The 20,437-nt window shown below is 36.8% G+C and overlaps 1 protein-coding gene across 1 annotated transcript in view; it reads left to right on the forward strand.

Annotated features, from left to right (window-relative positions):
* The window catches only part of LRP1 (LDL receptor protein 1), a 1,646,373-nt gene that overhangs the window by 387,008 nt on the left and 1,238,928 nt on the right, over positions 1-20,437 (forward strand). Inside the window, exons 25-26 of the mRNA XM_090402369.1 lie at positions 11,855-11,980; positions 20,119-20,319. Coding sequence (XP_090258495.1) covers positions 11,855-11,980; positions 20,119-20,319 — 327 coding nt within the window. The remainder of the gene's footprint in view (positions 1-11,854; positions 11,981-20,118; positions 20,320-20,437) is intronic.

Below are 20,437 nucleotides of genomic sequence, written 5' to 3' on the forward strand. Positions count from 1 at the left end.
AGGTTCTTAAAGATATTGGTAGTACAGATTTAATGAAATACTTCACATTCAATTGCTCCACAATTTAAATAATTTATTAAAGGTAATTAAATTTAAGAGCACTCAGTAAACAAGATCAGTTCTTTGTTCAGCAGATTTGGCAGTTAACTTCATATTAACAAAGTTGAGGACAACTTAAGGTGACTTAGGCTAAGAAAAGATTGTAACTAGTCTAGGTCATGATCTTTCCCATAATGCTTAGCAGTACATGCATCTGAAAGAAAGTGTGCTTTGCATTATGGGATTCTAAAGCAGTTAATTTGAAGTCAACAGCCACTGTATACAAGTAGCATATTCTTGACGGTACTTCACATACAAAGTTTGTTTGCTCATGTTTAGGTGAAGGATTAAACAAGAATATAATTTCTTGTCAAATATAATTTACTAAGAATTGTTAACCCTCTCATGCATAAGGGCCTCATATGAGGACACATAAAAATGATGTCTTCAGATGAGGACATCGTTTTGTAACATATACAGGGCACAAATTTTGCAAAATTAATGAATTCATGGTAATACTGTAAGATTAAATGGTACTGTATCATCATTATAATTTTTTATAAATGAATATAAAAATTCATGCATGAGAGGTTAATTAAAATAAAAACTCGCATAAAAGAGGACCTAGAAGATCTTTTCTTATTTTCCTTTGAATGTACAGAATGTAATGAAAACCAGGAAGATTCTAAGAAAATGTTGCTGAGCCTAATAAAGAAAAAAATGTTAACAATGGAAGAAATGAAGTGTATTTTAGATGTTGCCAAAAAAAATTCATTAGCTTTGCCAATTTAAGAGAGAGAGATTTTTGTAAGTTGAAACAAGAATTTTTTCTTATTTAAATAAATCATACAAAGGTAAGAATAATAAACTTGGAAAGATCTGTCATTCTTTGCAAACTGTATAGCCAACATCAATAAATTCAGAAAGAATACTTTCATTTTTAGCTTATGTTTTTTTGCACAAAAATTAGTTCAGAATTGTCACTCATTCTTGATCACATTTTTTCTTAAATTTTATTTTTTGAATAAAAATAAAATGTGATTAATACTTTAATGGGACATGTGTACTAAACATTATAAAGTATCTTTACAGCTTACATATGTAGCAAAAATTATATAGAATTTTATTTAAAATCTTCATTATTTCATCCAGCGTTATGTGGACATGACGGAAGACAAGATTGTTAACTACATTTGAGAGATGAATCACAATGTCATAAATCATGCACATATTAGCTTGTGGTCTTGGTTGGAATTACATGATATTACACTATTAGAGCCCAAAGACACAATTGTAAAAAAAAAAAAAAAAAAAAAAAAAAAAAAAAAATAGTTAGTCTCTCTTCTTTTCTCTCCCGTAGTCCTCAATGGACAGCCTCCACCGATCATCTTGGTCATTTTTTGATGTTATCAGTCCATTTTAATCAAGGGCGGCCCTAACTGGAACGATACGATTCCTTCTAGTGTTTGCTTTGGAATGCCATTAGCCCTATCCACATGTCCGAACCATTTCATCTGTCTTCTTCTGATGACTGTCAGAATATTTTCCCTTCTTCTCCCGTCTATTGAATCAATCAGTTTTCGGACATTTTCATTGGTTTCGTCGGCGGTATAGGGAATTCTCAAAAGTCTTCTGTAAGTTTTCATTTCAAAAGACAGGAGTCTCCTCTCATCTTCCCTCAGTAAAGTCCAGGCCTCACAACCATACAAGAGGATAGAATTCACCAAGGTGTCAATTAGTCTTAGTCTGGTTGTGATTGCTATGCTGTTATCTCCCCACAATGGTTTTAACTTCTGTAGGGCCATGGTTGCCTTAGCAATTTGGTATTTAATGTCAGTTTTTGAACGACCATCTTGACTCAACATGCTTCCTAGATAAGTGAACTTATTTACATTCTCAATTTGTTTATTGCCAATTTGTATCTTTAAGAATTCAATGTCTGATTTTGAGGTTATCATTGTTTTTGTTGTTTGTAGGTTTATGTATAATCCATATTTTTTTAATGTTCCGAAAACACGGCTGGTTATCTCTTGTAATTCTTTTTCATTTTCTGCCAGAAGATTGATATCGTCTGCAAAACGTAAGTTATTTATTCTTAGTCCACCAACTACTATTCCAGTGTCATATTCATGAAGAGCTTCATCTATGATATATTCTAGAAAACAATTAAAAAGAGGAGGGGACAAGGTGCATCCCTGTCTCCCCCCCCCGTTCTTCCCGGAATGGTTCACTGCTGTAATTTTTAATTTCAATTCTCATATCAGATGAGGAATAAAGAGATTTAATAATCCTAATGATTTTGTTGTCAATACCATAATGTTCTAAAATTTTCCATAATGCCTCATGCCATATTGAGGCAAAAGTTTTTTGAAGGTCTAAAAAGTTGTGACAGATTATTTTGTTATGTTCTATGTATTTTTCGCCTAGTATGTGTATTGTAAAAATATAGTCGATTGTACTTCTGGATTTCCGAAAACCCGCTTGTTCACCTGATATTCTGCTTTCTATTTTCTTTTCAATTCTTGACAATAGTATTTTTAACAGGATTTTGCTTGGATGACTAATAAGGCTTATTGTTCTGTAGTTGCTACATTTATTGCTGTTTCCCTTTTTAGGAATAGGTACAAGGACAGAAGTCTGCCAATCAGAAGGCCAAATCTCTGTGTTCCATACGTCCTGGAATAAATTTAGCAAGGTGTCTATGGTGATGTCACCTCCTTCGCATATAAGTTCCATTGTAACACCATCAGTTCCGAGTGATTTTCCTATTTTTGAGGAGCTAATTGCTGCAATGACTTCTTTTAATATCGGGTAATCTCCTTCCTCCGAACCTCCTGGCAAAATCCCGTCCAAAATATTGTCAGTCAGTTGAGGGTCCTTTTGAAAAAGCTTGGTTGCATAACATTTCCATCTATCAACTATTTTCCTGGATGTCTCTGATAGGAGTTCCATCTACATCTTCTGTGCTCCAATTAATTGCAATAAATGGTTTGGTTAACTTATTGATAATTTGAAAAGCACTTTTAGAATTATTTTTTATTTAAGTCCTCTTCTATATTTTTACATTCATCTAATATCCATAAGTTTCTAGCATGTTTGATTTCTTGTTTAATAATCTTAGTAATGTTTTTTTACTGTTCTCTATTATCACCACTATTAATATGAGATTTTAAATATCTTCTTTCATCGCATAGGTCCACAATGTTTTTGGTTATCCATGGTTTATTTATTTTCCTTTTGTAACCAACAATTTCTTCAGCTGTCTCAGTTATCTTTTGTGAGAAGTATTTGGTTTTAGATTCGATATTATTATATTTCTTGAAGCTTGTGTCAAAAATTTATTTTAATTTGTATTTATATAGTATATTTATTTGGGGATCATTTAATTTTTCTATATTATATCTTTTATAAGTTAATTTTGTAGGTAATATTTCTCTCATTTTCATATTCACAGTTGTGATGACCATGTTGTGGTCGCTGCCAATGTCAACTCCAGGAAATGATCTGGATCTTGTGAGGTTGATGGAGTTTTTAAATCTTGTGCTTACAAGGATAAAGTCAATTTGGTTGTGTGTTTTACCATCAGGGTGATGGTAAAACACACAACCAAATTCCAACCAACCAACCAACACAACCAACCTTCCAGAAGATGGACATGGACACAAGTCCATGTCCATCTTCTGGAAGGTTTATGGGGAAATAGTGTTAGTAATTTTGTGAGGCAAAATTGATCAATTCAAAACCTCTTTCGTTTGTCTCCCCATAGCCATACGGTCCAACAAATGGGAGATAATCCTTGCCAATGTCTGTTCCAATTTTGGCATTCCAATCGCCCTGTACAATCAAAAGGTCTTTTTTATTCACTCTGGTGATTGTTGCATTAAGGTGACCATAAAACTCTTCTACTTTGGAGTCTTTGTGGGCTGTGGTTGGGGCATAGACCTGTATGATGGTGATATTGAGTGGTTTTTCTCTTATGCGGACTAGAGCAATTCTGCTATTAATAGGATTGAATTCTATGATTGAATTTCGTGATGATTTGTGTATCAAAAACCCGACACCTTCTTTACTGCTGCAGTCACATCTAGAGTAAAGAAGCAAATGTCCTTCAATCAACAGTTAGTCAGGTTCAGATATTCTACTTTTGAGAGAAACTTGTGACATGAAATTAATATTATCTACACATTACACAAGAAAATTATATTTAATATTCTGCCAGATATTTCAGTTTGAAAATAACAAACTATCATCAGTGGCTTGACGAAAAACAGTTTCTTGCAAGGTAGAATACAAACACTCGATCATTCAAAATTAGAATGAGCCACGTGATGTTACATCGTTAATCACTCAGCCAGCCAGCCTGGCTGGCCGAGTGGTTAACATATCCGCTTTCCAGCCAAACGGCTGCGGGTTCTAATCCCGCTGTGGGCATGGATGTTTGTGATTGTCTATGAAAATACTACTGGTGGTGGTGGTCGGTGGTAGATGGCGTTGGTGTAGTTGCGGTCAGTTGGTGGATTGAGTGGTGGAGACAGAGCTGTAGAGTAGGTTCCCTCCATCAATGAGTCTTTGGACTCCCTGGAGGTGTCTAATAATAATAATATATTCAACCTGATATCATTTCACTGAACAAAGGTAAACATAAAAGTGCAGAATAAATTACATGTATAAATTTACAATGTCATACCAAAAACTTAATTTATAAAATCATACTAAAGATATCATTAGGCAGATGTATTATTATTATTATTATTATTATTGTTCAGGGCAACTCCAAGGAGTCGACAGACTCATCGAGGGAGGCACTAACATCATGTCAAGAACAACTATTCGACATTCACACAGTATCTATCATACCTTGCCTTGAACTCATTCACGGTCGTAGCACCCACAACAGACTCTTGAAGCTTATTCCACTCATTCACTACTCTCGAAGTAAAAAACCTAGCTCTAACACCCTTGTCAACCACGCTCTTGCCCAGCTTCCATTCATGGCCCCTAGTCATCTCACCACCAGTCATATTTTCAAAAATATCTTCTGGATCAATCTTATAGAAACCCTTCAGTAATTTGAATGTCCCAATCATATCACCCCTCCTTCGCCTTTCGACCAATTTCTGCAACCCACAAATCTTCAACCTATTCTCATAAGGTTCATTCCACAGACCTGCTATCACCTTGGTCACTCGTCTCTGGATCCTCTCCACTTCCTCCCCATCACGAAGAAACCCTGGTGCCCATAACTGGGCACAGTAGTCCAGATTGGGTCTTATCAAGGCTTGATACAGAGGAACAACAACTCGTTTGTCTCTGCATGTTAAAGTATTTTTCAGAAGCCAAGTGATTTGGTGAGCTGTTTTAGTCACTTTTGCAATGTGCCCCATAAACTTCAATTCCCTATCCTCCAACACTCCCAAATCCCTGGCGTCATCAATATCCCGGAGTATGGTTCCACCAATGTGATATACTGCTGCTATTCTTTTCACCCCAAAGTGCATAACCTTACACTTTGGAACATTAAATTGACATCCATTTTTCCTAGCCCAGTCCTCCAAACTATCATTCTGTAAAATTTTGACATCCTGTGCACTCACAATTCCTCTACCCAACTTTCCATCATCAGCAAACAAGTGAACACTTACTCTCAAATCCTTTCCTATATGAACAAATTGAAAAGCATTGGTCCAAGAATAGAGCCCTGTGGCACACCACTAGTCACAAGCCGTCTTTTAGACTCCACTCCTGAATAAACCACTCTCTGGTATCTCTCCTTCAACCACCCTCCTATCCATCTCACCAACCCTATATCTATCCCCATCTACTCCAGTTTACTGATTAGGGTTCTATGTGGTATCCTATTAAAAGCCTTGGCAAGGTCCAGTAGTATTACTGTAAACCCATTACCCCTATCCAGTTAAGCCGTCACTGTGTTATAAAACATGAGCAAGTTACTGAGGCATGATCTACCCTTCACAAAACTATGTTGTCCCCCATACAATATCCCATTTTCATCTATCCAATCCTGTATTCTTTTCTTGACTAATTTCTCTAAGACCTTGACAATGATTCTTGATATGCTAATCGGTCGGTAATTTACAACAGCAGTCTTGGAACCACCTTTATGCAGTGGAACTATTTTCCCCTCATTCCACCCCCTCGGGACTAACTCAGACCCGAGACTCAAATTAAACAAAACGGTCAAGGGTACTGACAATTCTTTAGCTGCTTCTCGTACAACACAAGCTGTTATATCATCCAATCCCACAGATGTATTGACATTGAGATTATGCAATAGACTACTCACCTCCACTTCATTCACCACAATTCCTGTATAATCTACTGGTTTATTCATTTCTACAATGTCACCACCTGGATGATATATACTTGCAAAGTGCTCACTCAGTAACTCTACTAGATCAACTGATTCAGTTACCTCCTAACCATCAGCATTCTTTAAAATAATTCTGCCATGTACATTTTTCCTTTTACTTGCTACATATCTAAAAAACTGTTTAGGATTCTCTTTAGCCTGCATGGCCAATGTTCTTTCGTAATGCTTTTTTGCTTTTCTTACCACACTCGTTACCCTTCTGGCCTGCGCTTTATACCGTTCATGTGCCTGCCGGTCACCTTTCTCCTTAAATTCCCTCCATAGTTGTTTCTTTTTTTGCAGCTCAAGCTTAATGGTGTTATTCATCCATTTAACCAATAGTTGATTTATTATTCGCACTTTAGGTATTCAGTCAGCCATTGCTTCATGCAAACAGCTCTTAACTGCCTCCCATGCACTATCAACTTCTAGTCCTTGCAGTTGTACATGCCATGGCACTGAACCAATCAAACTCCTAAGCTAGTCATACTTTCCAGCCCAAAAATTCCACATGTACCCTGTCTTAATTGAAAATTCTACACCTTTAGCCACCTCCCAAGTCAAGACCCTATGATCACTCTCACCAATTGGTGGCAATGTGGTCATATTTGTTACAGCCAAATCCTCAGATGTAATTACTAGGTCAAGCACACTCTGACTCCTAGTATTTTCCATTACATGCTGTCGCAGATATTTATCCCTTAATAACTGCATAAAATCCAATTCCTTCCTCCGGTGTGTCCTCTCCTCACTCCAATCAATGCGACCATAGTTGAAATCTCCCATAATAATTACCCTCCTTCCACTCATTTCTTCTATTTGCTTGTGCATACTGTCACCACCAACTTTTCCATCACCTGGTCTCTAGCAGCACCCAATTGTATATTTAGTTCTGCTAGCCACAATCTCACACCAAATGGCCTCAAATGTGCTCTTTTCTCTATCCTGCAATTCTACTTCTATTCTCCTTGGCTGCAGCCCATCAGCTATCATCAACAACACTCCTCTCCCCATTTTATTCTCCCTGTCATTCCTGAACACACTATACCCATCACATTCAATCCCACTAGCTATATCACTAGCTATATCAGCCATGTTTCACTAATACCAATAACCTGTGGTCTGGAAGTGCCAACCATGGCCAAAAACTCTTCCTTCTTGTTCCTAATACTCCTAGCATTAGTGTATGAATTTAAGACCCCCATTAGCCCCAACCCTACCTTGATGCCTTATATTAACTATCCCACTCTGATTTGTTGTCCTTATTTGCTCAGGCATATTATATTCATTCTTACATTCAGCTGCCTCCCTAAGGACTGTATATCTACTCCCCCACCTTAATAAATCTAGTTTCCCTGAATTTGCACATCCACCACATTCAGCAACACTTTCTCAAGTCTTCTTACACCGTAACCATTCAAATGCAAGCCATCCATCTTATATAGATCCTTTCGTCCATCGAACTCACTCCACACATCCACAAATTCCACACCACTTGTCATACATAACCCACGCATAAAGTCATTCGCAATTATGGCCCTCCTTTTAAACATTTCACTGTCATACCGTGGCAAAAGACTAATCATTCTAACTCTCTCACTCTTTTCTTTTGCTACCTCAAACAATTCATTCAGGTCTTCTGTCATTTCCATTTGTCTCCTTTCAAATCATTCGTACGTGCCACAATAATCATTTCTGTCACCCTTTCCTTTTGCTCTCTAGTAGACTCAGTTACATCCTTTATGGCCACACCAGGTTAGTACGATTTTGTCAAATCCTCTACTATCACACCTCGTACTAACAAGTCTCCATACAGCAGTCTATCCTTCATTTTGTTCATGTTCACACTCATACGTCTATTTTTCCTGTCATACTTTTTATTATTGGCTGGTTCATTCAGTCGACTTTTGCTCATACGCTCTAGCTGCTGTTTTGCCCTTTGTATCGCACCATTCAACAACGCAATCTCACTCATTGCATCTATCTCATCTTTTTTATTCTCTGTAAAACCATTAATACTATCATTCACACTTTCTACATTCACACTCTCACAATTCTCTGGTACAACCTCGCCGTTTCTTGTCATATCCCTATTTTCTTCATTCTGAAGTTTGACAAAAATATCACACTCACGATCCGAAATACACTTCAATTTCTCATTCTCCCTACATTTTCTACACACATTCACTCCTTTATTATCATATAACCACACTCTGACCATACTCCGCAAAACGTACATTTCGCAGATAGTACACTGAATCATCTCTTTTATACTACCGTTCACTGATGAAGATGGTGAACCATCATTACTGGCCGTCATTTTCCTTCGTACTGGAGCCTTACTTACTTGCAACGTATTTTATCAAATTATAAATTATAACACACCAAAAACACACAAAAAGATGCACTAAGAGACGCAAGGCAAACAAAACTACGCAATATTAAAGTAAATTTAACAACAATAACTGAAAACAATACTTATCTTATCCGGAGCTTTCACTCATGGGACTAGTTTAAAAAATTGCAATGGACAACAGAAAGACTAAAGTCCTAATTAGGTGCCATCTATGTTGGGGAAAATAAAGCAAAACAAAGAAAGCAAGTATTAATTAAGTCTTAAGATGACTGTCTCCCAAATGTTTGGTAATTTTATTCCAAAATTGGTTTCCAAATGTTGATTCTGTTGTTTCCAAAAACAATCTCTCTGACTTATAATGACTTCTCTGTAGCACTTTTGTGTTTTTCCAATTGATCCTGTGTGCAAGGGTATCTAAGACATGGTCTGCTAGACCCAACTTGCCATAAGGACAGTGCTGGATGTATTTTTTATGTTCACTGAGGCAAATGTCCACAGTTCTTCCTGTCTGTCCATAGTAAGCTTGATCCCATGAACAGGCACTTCATAAACCCGTGGTTGTGATAAAGAAGAGATTCTGTCCTTGGGTGGACAAATGAGAGTTGCCAATTTGACATAAGATTTAAATACGGTTCATAGCTGATGTTTATTAAAATCAGCAATAAGTTAATAAATAGTTATTTTCTTATTAGTCTGTTCTCATTAATACCGTTAAAAATGAATATGTATGGTGAACATATAAACCTTTTCACAGATTTGAGACATGAGTGATTATGCACACGACACGACTCATAATTTAATTCATCTTTTGAATGCAGTTAAGGATTTGTCTCTCTGATGAAGTCCACATAACCTTGGATGAAATACATTCCAAAATTGGTTTCCAAATGTTGATTCTGTTGATTCCAAAAACAATCTGTCTGACTTATAATGACTTCTCTGTAGCACTTTTGTGTTTTTTCAATTGATCTTGTGTGCAAGGGTATCTAAGACATGGTCTGCTAGACCCAACTTGCCATAAGGACATGAGTTTTTAAATGAAATTCTATATAATTTTTGCTTCATGTGTAAGCCATAAAGTTACTTTATAATAAAATATAATTATGTATACATAGAATTAAAATGTAATTAAAATGATTAATTTTGTTTTTATACAGGGTGTTTCAGAAAGAATGTCCCGATTTGAAAATTGTATATCTCTGCAACCACGAACCACAAATGAATGCGACATTGAGCATTTGTAATTGTGGTGAGTGCAACTTTAGGCCTTACTTCATACTTGGCAATTTATTTTGTAACTGTACCACATTTTCATTATTAAATATAATTATTTGAAATCGGGTCATTCTTTCAAAAAGAATGACCCAATTTCAAATACAGTATTCCAAATACAGGGTATTTCAAAATTTGCCAAATGAAGTGTGAAAACACATTCCATTTTACTAAGTATCTTTTAAACACAAATATTTCACATAATCTACATATTCAAGGATAATCAATGGTCTTCATTCTAAATTTTTATCTAACATTTAAGTAAAATAAGGGTTTATATGTATATCCCATCTCAAACCATTTTCCCTTGCATGTTAGGCTTAATAGCCTGTCATGCCTAAGTAAACTGACTTCTTGGAAGCTTTATTAGTGCTCTCATAGATCAGTTGATCCCATCTGTACAACATAATATAGCTGTCTGTTGTATGCATTCTTCTGGTCAGTTTGCTTGTTTTATGGGAGGAAAAATCAGAGTTTTCAGGAAGAAAGTCTTGCACTTCCTTATGAGATCAGTTAATTCACCTATTTTAAAATGCCCCGAGTTTCTGGGAAGAAACTCTGCTAACTTCATATCTTTTAACATTCATATTTGACTGGTTAACTCATCCTCAGTTGAAAAGCCCTGATAAAGGTACTTTGCACCTTAGTTGGGATTTGAACTCTGGTCCAGCGAAAGCCAATCATCGAAACTGAATGAGGCTACAGAAGCTTGACATTTATATATTATGTGTGTGTGTGTATGTATATATATATAAAAATAAATGAAGAGTCCGCACGGTTAGCCTAGTGGCTATGTGCTTCGCAACCATATGCCTGGGGAAGGAGCGTCCTAGGTTCGATTCCCGTCGGTGACGTGAGGAGCTGAAGTATCTTCCTCAGCCATAGCCGAGTTAGCCAGTCTTGGGCGTGGACAGCAGGGTTTTTTCCCCAGTTTATTCTGGGGTTTTTCATCTCGCAAAGCAGGCAAACTGGCCTTGAGAACTCAACACTACAGGCCATAGGATACTCCGGAGCATAAGGCTGACCACCTTATCCTGTAAACGGAGTGAGGTCCTATGATCAATGGACCCTCGACACCGCAAAGTAAAAGAGGGTATAAGGAAGATGAGATGATGAGATGAGATATAAATGAAGTGTGATAAAAAAGAAAAAAAAAAGAATGTGCTTAAACAAAATAAAATGCAAATAATAGTGCTAATTAAATATTTTCAATTATAAAGTTGTTACTTTATAATTAAATTAATTAATTATAAAGTAACAACTGAAAATTATTGACAAATGTAAATTAAATACCATCTCTTTTTTTTTTTTTTAACCAAATAATTGTGTATGTTTTTTAGACTTGGACTCAACATCTACACTGCACTTATCCTTTGACTCAAGTCTCACAACACAGACACTTCCCAAAACCTTGGATGAATGTTTAATTTCAACTTAGAACTCTTAAAGATTCCTTGTTTAATACCTATTTACCTTTTTATATGTAGTCTTTTAGTGTTACATCTATTGGGTGTATGTTCTTAGAGTGATAAGCATTTAATATATTTGATGCATATGCAGTGATTTGCACACATAATTGATTAATCATTGTTTAAAAGTTATTTAAAGCATATGTTAGTAATAACAATTACGCCATTCATTACTATTAATTTCTCATATAATTGCATTTCTCATGTAATTGTGTGTGTGCATGCTCATACATTCTTGTGCTCATGCATGTATATTTGGAAGAGCAAAATATTACTTGCTTATAAAACCAATATAAAATGTTGGAAAACTGTAATAATATATTTAAACAAGTGCCACTGGTTTTGTAGATGCAGCACCATGTGATGAATGGGGAGTTTGCAGTCAAGGATGTACTCAGCTGAAGCATACCCATAAGTGTGAATGTGAGCCTGGATATGAACTTGAACAAGACCATTTTACTTGTAAAAGTACAGGCAAGTATTTAAATATAGACTAAGTGTGCTTTTCCCTTATTCAGTATTTATGCTCTGCAAAATAATAGTCAATAACTATGATATAGAAATGAATGATGACATAAAGTAACAGATATTCAAAAATAATAAAACAATTTCACTAAGCTTTTTGTCAGTTGTAAATACATTTGTAAAAGGGAAGAAACTTGAAACTTTTAGAAACTTACAGCAACCAAAAATTTATTATACTTATAGTAGATAAGTGTAATGCTATTGTAAAAATGCTGTAGTTTTACATTCAGTATTTATTCTTGTCGGCTGTGCCTTTTGTTATACTCCGTACTTCCACTACCCTTCTTTGTCTTTAATTTCTCTTTACTTAATTATCGTTAATGGTTGGCTGTCTTGACTCTCAACTGCCACAATATATATCTTATTTTGGACAAACCAACAAATCTATTGAACAACGTATAGAGGAGCATAAGAGAGACATTTCCTATAAAAGATCACGTGCAACTGCGTTATCCAGTCATATTCTTTTTTCAATCAATCCTAATGATGATCTCCAAAGTCACTCCGTTTGCTGGGATAAATCAAAAAATATTTTTCACTGTGGTGATGAGTTCGAAATAAAAATTGTAGAATCCAGGGAAATCATCCTGAATCCTGAACACTTAAACAGCAATTTAAGTTATAACATCCTAGATAGCCATACTGCAGTTATTCAATATTGGCGTTCACGAGAGCCTGCACGCACACACGCAATAAACAATAGCGCACCAGTTAGAACAACTTAAAAAAATACAACGTATATTTTTAAGTTGGAAGAGATATATATAATAATATATAATATATAAATATAATATATATTATTATATAATGTAATATAATTTTGGTCTAGATGACCAATGCAAAAAAAAATCCTCTCCATTATTCCTGACAATGCACAAGGGTAATTGTGGTTACAAGAGTATGTGGAAATGCATTTCCACAACCCCTTGTAACCACAACACAATTACCCTTGTGTAATGCCATTACAAATCCATTTGAATTGGAAACTTGTGAAATCACATTCAGCATTGCATAATCATTTTTGTACACATGCTCATTAATCCCAGGGGTGGCCAGACACATGATTGATTGCATTCCCCCTAATATATCTCTAGTTTCCCTAGTTTTGCACTTCCAAACTCTCACTAAATACACTTTTTCCAAACCTCTTCTCCATAATCATTTAATCACGTCGCCATCAATATGAATAAAATACATCACTCTTCTACGCTTCGTATCCATCATATGTTTCAATGTAATATCAATGGTATTACAATTTTAATATGCACTTCGCACCCATGGTAACCTGGACGTGTGTATATATATATATATATATATATATATATATATATATATATATATATATATATATGTCTTGGCGGGTTGGGTGGTTAAATGTAACTCATCAGTCATACACAAATGCTTTTGTCCATCAAATTCTCTAGACATTTATAAATTACACATCATTCCTCCTGCATAGTCTTCTCACTCATTAACAATCTTCGCTCCACTTCTCAGGTCTGTCCTATCATGCTGAGGTTGCAGACTCCTAATCTTTACTTCCTTACTCTTCATGTTTGCTTCTTTCAACAACTGGTTCGTACCTTCTCTAATTGCATGATTCTCTCCTTTCAAATTGTTTATTCATGCCATAACAGTCATCTTTTTTTGCTTCTCCCTTCTGCAAGCTAATAGCCTCACTAACATCTCTGATCTTCACACCTGCAAAATATGTTTTCATCCCTTTCTGATTAATTATTATTATGTGCAACTCCAAAGAGTCCTTAGACTCATTGGGGGAGCCCCTCCTAAACATCATGTCAAGAACTATTCAGCATTTTCACACTATTACACTTTGCTTTGAACTCATTCACAGTCATGGCACCCACAACAGGCTCTGGCAGCTTATTCCACTCATTCACCATTCTCCAAGTTAAAAACCTAGATCGAACACTCTTGCTCAGTTTCCATGGATGGCCCCTAGTTCTCCCACCACACCAGTTCTGAAGCATTTCCTCTGAATTAATCTTGTAAAAACCTCTCAGTAATTTGAATGTCTCAATCATATCACCCCTTTTCTGCCTATCTACCAGTTTCTTTAACCCACAAATCCTCAACCAATTGTTGTAAGGTTCATGCCATAGACTAGCTACTTGGTCACTTCCCTCTGGATCCTCTTTACCTCCTCCCCATCACCAAGAAACCCTGGCACCCTGATCTGTGCACAGTAATCAAGATGGGGTTTTTATCAAGGTTCAATAAAGAGGAACAGTAACCTGCTTATCTCCACTCCTCAAAGTATTCTTTAGTAACCAAGTAATCTGATAATGTGGTATACCACTGATAATCTTTCGTTTCGTACCCCCCCCCCCACCTTTTTTTTTGCGGGTCAGTGTTTTTTTTTCTTTCCTAATTATTAACCGCAACCGTAACTCAAGGATAAGGTGGTTAGTCCCATGCCTCACGGTGTGTCTTATGTGTGTAGTTACATGTGTTCACGGGACTGGTTTGCCTGTCTGGGGGACACAAAGCTCGAGTTTCCAGGAGAAAAAAACCTCCTACTTTTGTATGAGACCGACTAGCTTGCCTTTAGTCAAAAGAGACCTGATAAAGGTTCCTCGTGTCACTTACAGGAATCCAACCCAGGTCTTTCTGACCATAGGGCTTCATCTGTATCGACAGCTATAGAGGCTTGTATCAACTGAGTTACGGAGGTTAATAATCTTTTCACCCCAAAATGCATACATAACCTTACACTTTGCCACATTAAACTCATATCCATTCTCCTTAGCCCAGTCTGCCAATCTATCCAAATCATCCTGCAAAATTTTGACATCATGTGTATTCATTATTGCTCTCCCCAACTTTGCATCATCGGCAAATAACTGAACAGTTCCTCTCAGATCCTTTCCTATATCATTAATGAACAAATTAAATAGCATTGGTCCAAGAACAGAACCCTGCAGTACACCACTGATCACAGGCTTTCTTTTTGGACTCTACTCCTGAATAAATTACTCTCTAAATCTCTCCATCAACCACCCTCCTATCCATCTCACCAACACTATATCCATCCCCACCTGCTGCAGTTTACTCTTTAGAATTTCATGTGGTATCCTCTTAAAGGCCTTTGCACACAGTCCAGCATTATGATTGTAAACCCATTACAATTATCCAGTTCAGCCGTCACTGTGTTATAAAACGAGAGCAAGTTACTGAGGCACGATCTACCCTTCACAGAACCATGCTATCCCTCTCCTCCCATACAGTATCCCATTTCCATCTGTTCACTTCTGTATTTTGTTCTTGACCAACCTCTCCAATACTTTGACAATGACTCCTGATATGCTGATCAGTTGGTAATTTGCAACAGCAATCTTGGAGCCTCCTTTATGTAATGGAATATTTTTCCCCTGTTTCCACCCCCTCAGGACTAACCCAGAGCTGAGACTTAGATTAAACAATATGGTCAAGGACACTGACAATTCCTTTGCTGCTTCACATAAGACTCAAGCTGGTATACCATCTAATCCCACAGATGTGTTCACATTAAGGTTCTGTAATATGCTATTCACCACCATTTCGTTCACCTCAGTTACCTTATAAGCAATTGGTTTCCTCATTCCTGCAATATCATTCCTAGATGATACACTCTTGCAGAGTGTTCGCTTAGTAATTCTACTATTTTGACTGATTCAGTTACCTTTCTACCATCAGCATTCCTTAAAATCATTCTGCTGTATACATTTTTTCTTTTACTTTCTTTTACTTGCAGCATATCAAAAGAACTGTTTGAGATTCTCTTTAGCCTGTGTTGCTGATTTCCTTTCATAATTTGCTTTTCTTACCACACTAGTTACCCTTCTGGTCTGTGTACCATAAAGTATACCATAAAGATTCCTCTTGTCATGATGAGAGGAATCTTTGTGTGATATCCCATTACTATGGTTCCCCCCCCCCCCCCCCAGACTAATTTCCCCTAGGTTCATTTCCCCTAGACCAATGTTTCTCAACATGGGGTGTATGCCCCACAGGGGGGCAATTTGAATATTTTTGGGGCAATTAGAAAATGTACATGTACATATTTATATTATGCTTTTTCAGAATTTGGCTGACTATTATGCTGGGGGGGGGGCATCGAAATCTTTACAGCTACAAGGGACCTGGTATACCCCAGGTAGATCTAGGGCAATGTTTCTCAACCTTTTTTGGATCATGCCCCACCTCAATGTCTCAAAGATTTCAAATGTCAGGATGTTACAACACAAAGACTATATCCGATTTCACCATTACAACCACTTTGGGCTTGCAGACCATGCTCTGGATACCTGTCACAGAATATGTTGGAAGAAAGCCATGTTAATACACCATAGCAAATTTAAATACGAAAGATTGTTCATGGAATCAGCCTCAGCTCTAAAAAAACTTTCCAACCTCAACAAATTTGGGTGCATGAGACTGCCCCAAATTTGGGAAGCCTACATCTTGAGAACTTAGCCCAACAGTCAAGACAACCCAGTATAGCTGCTAGGGGACACCTTTAGGATTCTAGTAACAACAGTAGTTTTCTCTCTTCTGCCTCATTTGCTTTTTGTAGTGCCTGCATGCACGTGTCATAGTTGTATGTTCCCATGAAGATAGCAATGTGACATTGCTGAAATATAGGAGGTATTTATTAAAGTTTCTTTTAATTAATATTCCAGTACATTATAAATTCCTTAAATAATTTAATAATCATGTGTTACTAAAGTATAAGCCTATCTACAAGAACACACACACACACACACACACACTGTATATATAACAGCTCAAAGAGTTTTCATCATTGAGAATTTCTCTGGAAACCAAGAAATACTGAAAGAGTACAGGAAGTGCAGAAAGAAGAATTCTTATAAATTAAGAAAAAGATTCTAAGAAGATGGAATTGTTCCTGAGCTGCCACATTAAGGAAAACTGTAAAGATCGGAATTAATGAACAAGAAGATTGGAATTAATGATCTTCATCAAGAGCATGTATCTTGATGAAGCCTGCTTTAAACTGAATAGCAAAGTCACTGGTAGAAATGCATGCGAAATTCCTAAGACAACCTCACTATGTCATGAAAACAACTAGGAGTAACTGTCTAGGATGTAATTCTGCCCACTAGAAGGTTGATTGGAGAAACAACATGTGGTATAACAAGCAGGATTATGAAAGAAAAAGTGAATAGAGAAAGAATGAAAGTGCAAAAGACTGCAAATAAGGCTAACATATTTTATAGAGATTCAATGATAAAAGGTATATTATGTGACAGCTCCAAGGTCCCATCGAGGGAGGGCACTATACAACTCTGTCTCCACGATTTAATCCACCAACTACACAAAACCACTACTACCATTATCATCTACACACAATACCATCTTACAGCCACCACTACTAGTATTTTTTTTTCTGTAAATTGTCTGTGTTCTGAAATCCAATTTGCCTGTACACCAGATTAAAAATCCTGCTAACTCACCTTCAATTGGAAGAGCTTTCTGACACGCTAAACCACATCCTTTGGATGATTCTCTACGACGTCTTGTGCACTTTGGCAGCAAATGAATTTGAAAATATACGAAGTCGGCACATCAAAAAATTTGAAAACTTCAAAAAGGACTCTACCTTCGAACCTCAACAACCACTCCACAATGTAATCAACCTTTCTTCTGTTACTATGAAGCCTGATGCACTCAACGCACTGGCACATGGCCACAATTTCGTCATAACTCCTAAGAAAATACTGGCCTAAGAAATAATGATTCAGATACAACGTGGTATCCGCTACCTTCCAAACCATATCACCAACAATACCAGACTGGATGTAGCCTGTGTTCTCACCAAAGCAAGACCACCAAAAACAACCAGCTCCAAAATTAGAACACTCCAAAGGCTCCTTAAGAACGTCACTTCTTGGCCTGTGAAAGTTACTAACAAATTAAAACCTTTTAACTCTAGACCTGCCCTCCCATATATATGGGCACCCAAAAATACATAAACAAAATGTGCCATTACGTCCCATAGTGGATGGCATTGATTCCCCCACGTACAAATTATCCAAACATTTAGCCAAAGTGCTCACACACTATACTGGCAACACACCATCACGCACAATAAACTCAGCCCACTTCAAAGTCAGTATAGAAAATCTCTCACTCCAACATACTGACATAATGGTCAATTTTGACATTTCCTTCCTATTCACAAATGTCCACTCAAGGAAACCTTAGAGCTCATCCAAGCCAAATTTCATACCGATATCAGCACTATTTCAGTTCACAACGAACTCGGGCTATTTCGTTTGGCAAGGAAAATTCTACAAAGAGATAGAGGGGGACATCCATGGGTTCACCACTCTCCCCACCCCTGCCAACTTCTTTATGGAGACTTTTGAAGAGAAAGCCTTAAACTCAGCCCCACAAAAACCCACTGTTTGGCTTCGCTACGTTGATGATATGTTTGCTAGTTGGCCACATGGATCAGATACCCTCCACTCCTTCTTAACACACTTTAACAACCAACACCCAGGAATCCAGTTCACCTTGGAAATGGAGGAAAACAACAGTCTCACTTTCCTAGAAACTCTAATCACTCGCCAGCCTAATGGATCCTTGATTTTCTCTGTTTACAGAAAACCCACCCATACAGACAGATACATTCACCAGCAATTTCCCCTCCCCTGACAACAATATGGGGTTATAAAAACACTATATAACAGGGCAAAATTAATCTGTTCAGATGACAATGCCCTAACCACTGAACTAAACTACATCCTTAACCACTTTATTAGCCAATGGCAACAACCCCCAAAAAATCCAAAAAATATTAAAACCAGTTAACTCCCCCCCCCCCCCCCCCCCCATAACAAAGATTACACTAAATCCATCACCATTCCCTATATCCAGGGCACCTCTGAAAAGTTAACCAAAATCTTAAAAAAAAAAAAAAAAAAAAAAAGACCTCACTTCTTGTTACAAACCACATAAAAAATTGGCATCCATTAACCCCGCCACCAAAGACCAGCCACTTCCCCTAGACCTACCTGGGGTATACCAGCTCCCCTTGTAGCTGTAAACTGTCCTACTTTGGCCAAACAGGCAGGAAAGCAAATGTCAGGATTTTGGAACACAAAGGCTATATCTGGTTTCACCAGTACAGCCACTCTGGGCTGGCGGACCATGCTCTGGATACCCGCCACAGAATACGTTGGAAGAAAGCCACGTTTATACACCGCAGCAAATTTAAATATGAAAGATTGTTCATGGAATTAGCCTCAGCTCTAAAAAAACTTTCCAATCTCAACAAATTTGGGTGCATGAGACTGCCCCAAATTTGGGAAGCTTGCATCTTGAGAACTTCAGCCCAACAGCCAAGACAACCCGATATAGCCCACTAGAGGCACGTTTAGGACTCTAGGAACAACAGTAGTTTTCCCTGTTCTGCTTCATTTGCTTTTTGTAGTGCCTGCGATATCCCGTCTACTACCATGACACGTACACTGCATGCACGTGTCATAGTTGTATGTTCCCATGAAGATGGGAATGTGACATTGCCAAAATATAGGAGGTGTTTAGTAAAGTTTCTTTTACTTAATATTCCAATATGCGTTGTAAATTCCTTAAATAATTTAATAGTCATATATATATATATATATATATATATATATATATATATATATATATATATACACATATCTGAAAATATAAAGAAATATATTAGATAACCATAACAAAACATAAACTTAACTTAATCTAATCAGTACAACTATCAGGTGATTTACTACTATATAACATTATTGTTGGCTGTGAAGAATTGAAATCTTAGTCGCTTACTGTGTAGATTCTGCTTAACTTCTGTTAAGCAGAATGCTATTCTGGGATGGATGAGGGTGGGGAAAAAGAATTAGATGTGCTGCTGTCATCATGAAATTTCTGACAATTAGCCTCAAAGAATTTGTTTAGATACATTTTCTGAAATTTGAGAGAAATGAAGTGAGAAACCATGTTTAATAATAATAAAAACTTTATTCACTTACACCTGAGCCACATAATTTTGTCCTTGTAAACACCATTATTCTTTCATGTTTCAGATCCTGCCCTTCCTTATATTATTTTTTCTAATCGACATGAGCTTCGCAGTGTTGATCTTCATACCATGTCTGTGAAAGCATTAATATCTGGTCTCAAGAATACAATAGCACTTGATTTTTACCATTCACCCGATGGTGATATGATTTTTTGGACTGATGTAGTGGATGATAAGATTTATCGAGGCTCTATGATATCAGGATGTAAGTATTTTAACTTTATATACAAGTAAAATCTTTTCCATTTTGAATTTCTGATATATGTTGTAAAACAGATCGTAGTCTGTTTTACTAACAGAAGTTACTGTTTATTAACTGAAGC

The sequence above is a fragment of the Typopeltis vanoorti genome, chromosome 2 (assembly GCF_054136105.1).
Source record: "Typopeltis vanoorti isolate ZY-2024b chromosome 2, IOZ_Tvanoo_1.0, whole genome shotgun sequence".
Classification (NCBI taxonomy): domain Eukaryota; kingdom Metazoa; phylum Arthropoda; class Arachnida; order Uropygi; family Thelyphonidae; genus Typopeltis; species Typopeltis vanoorti.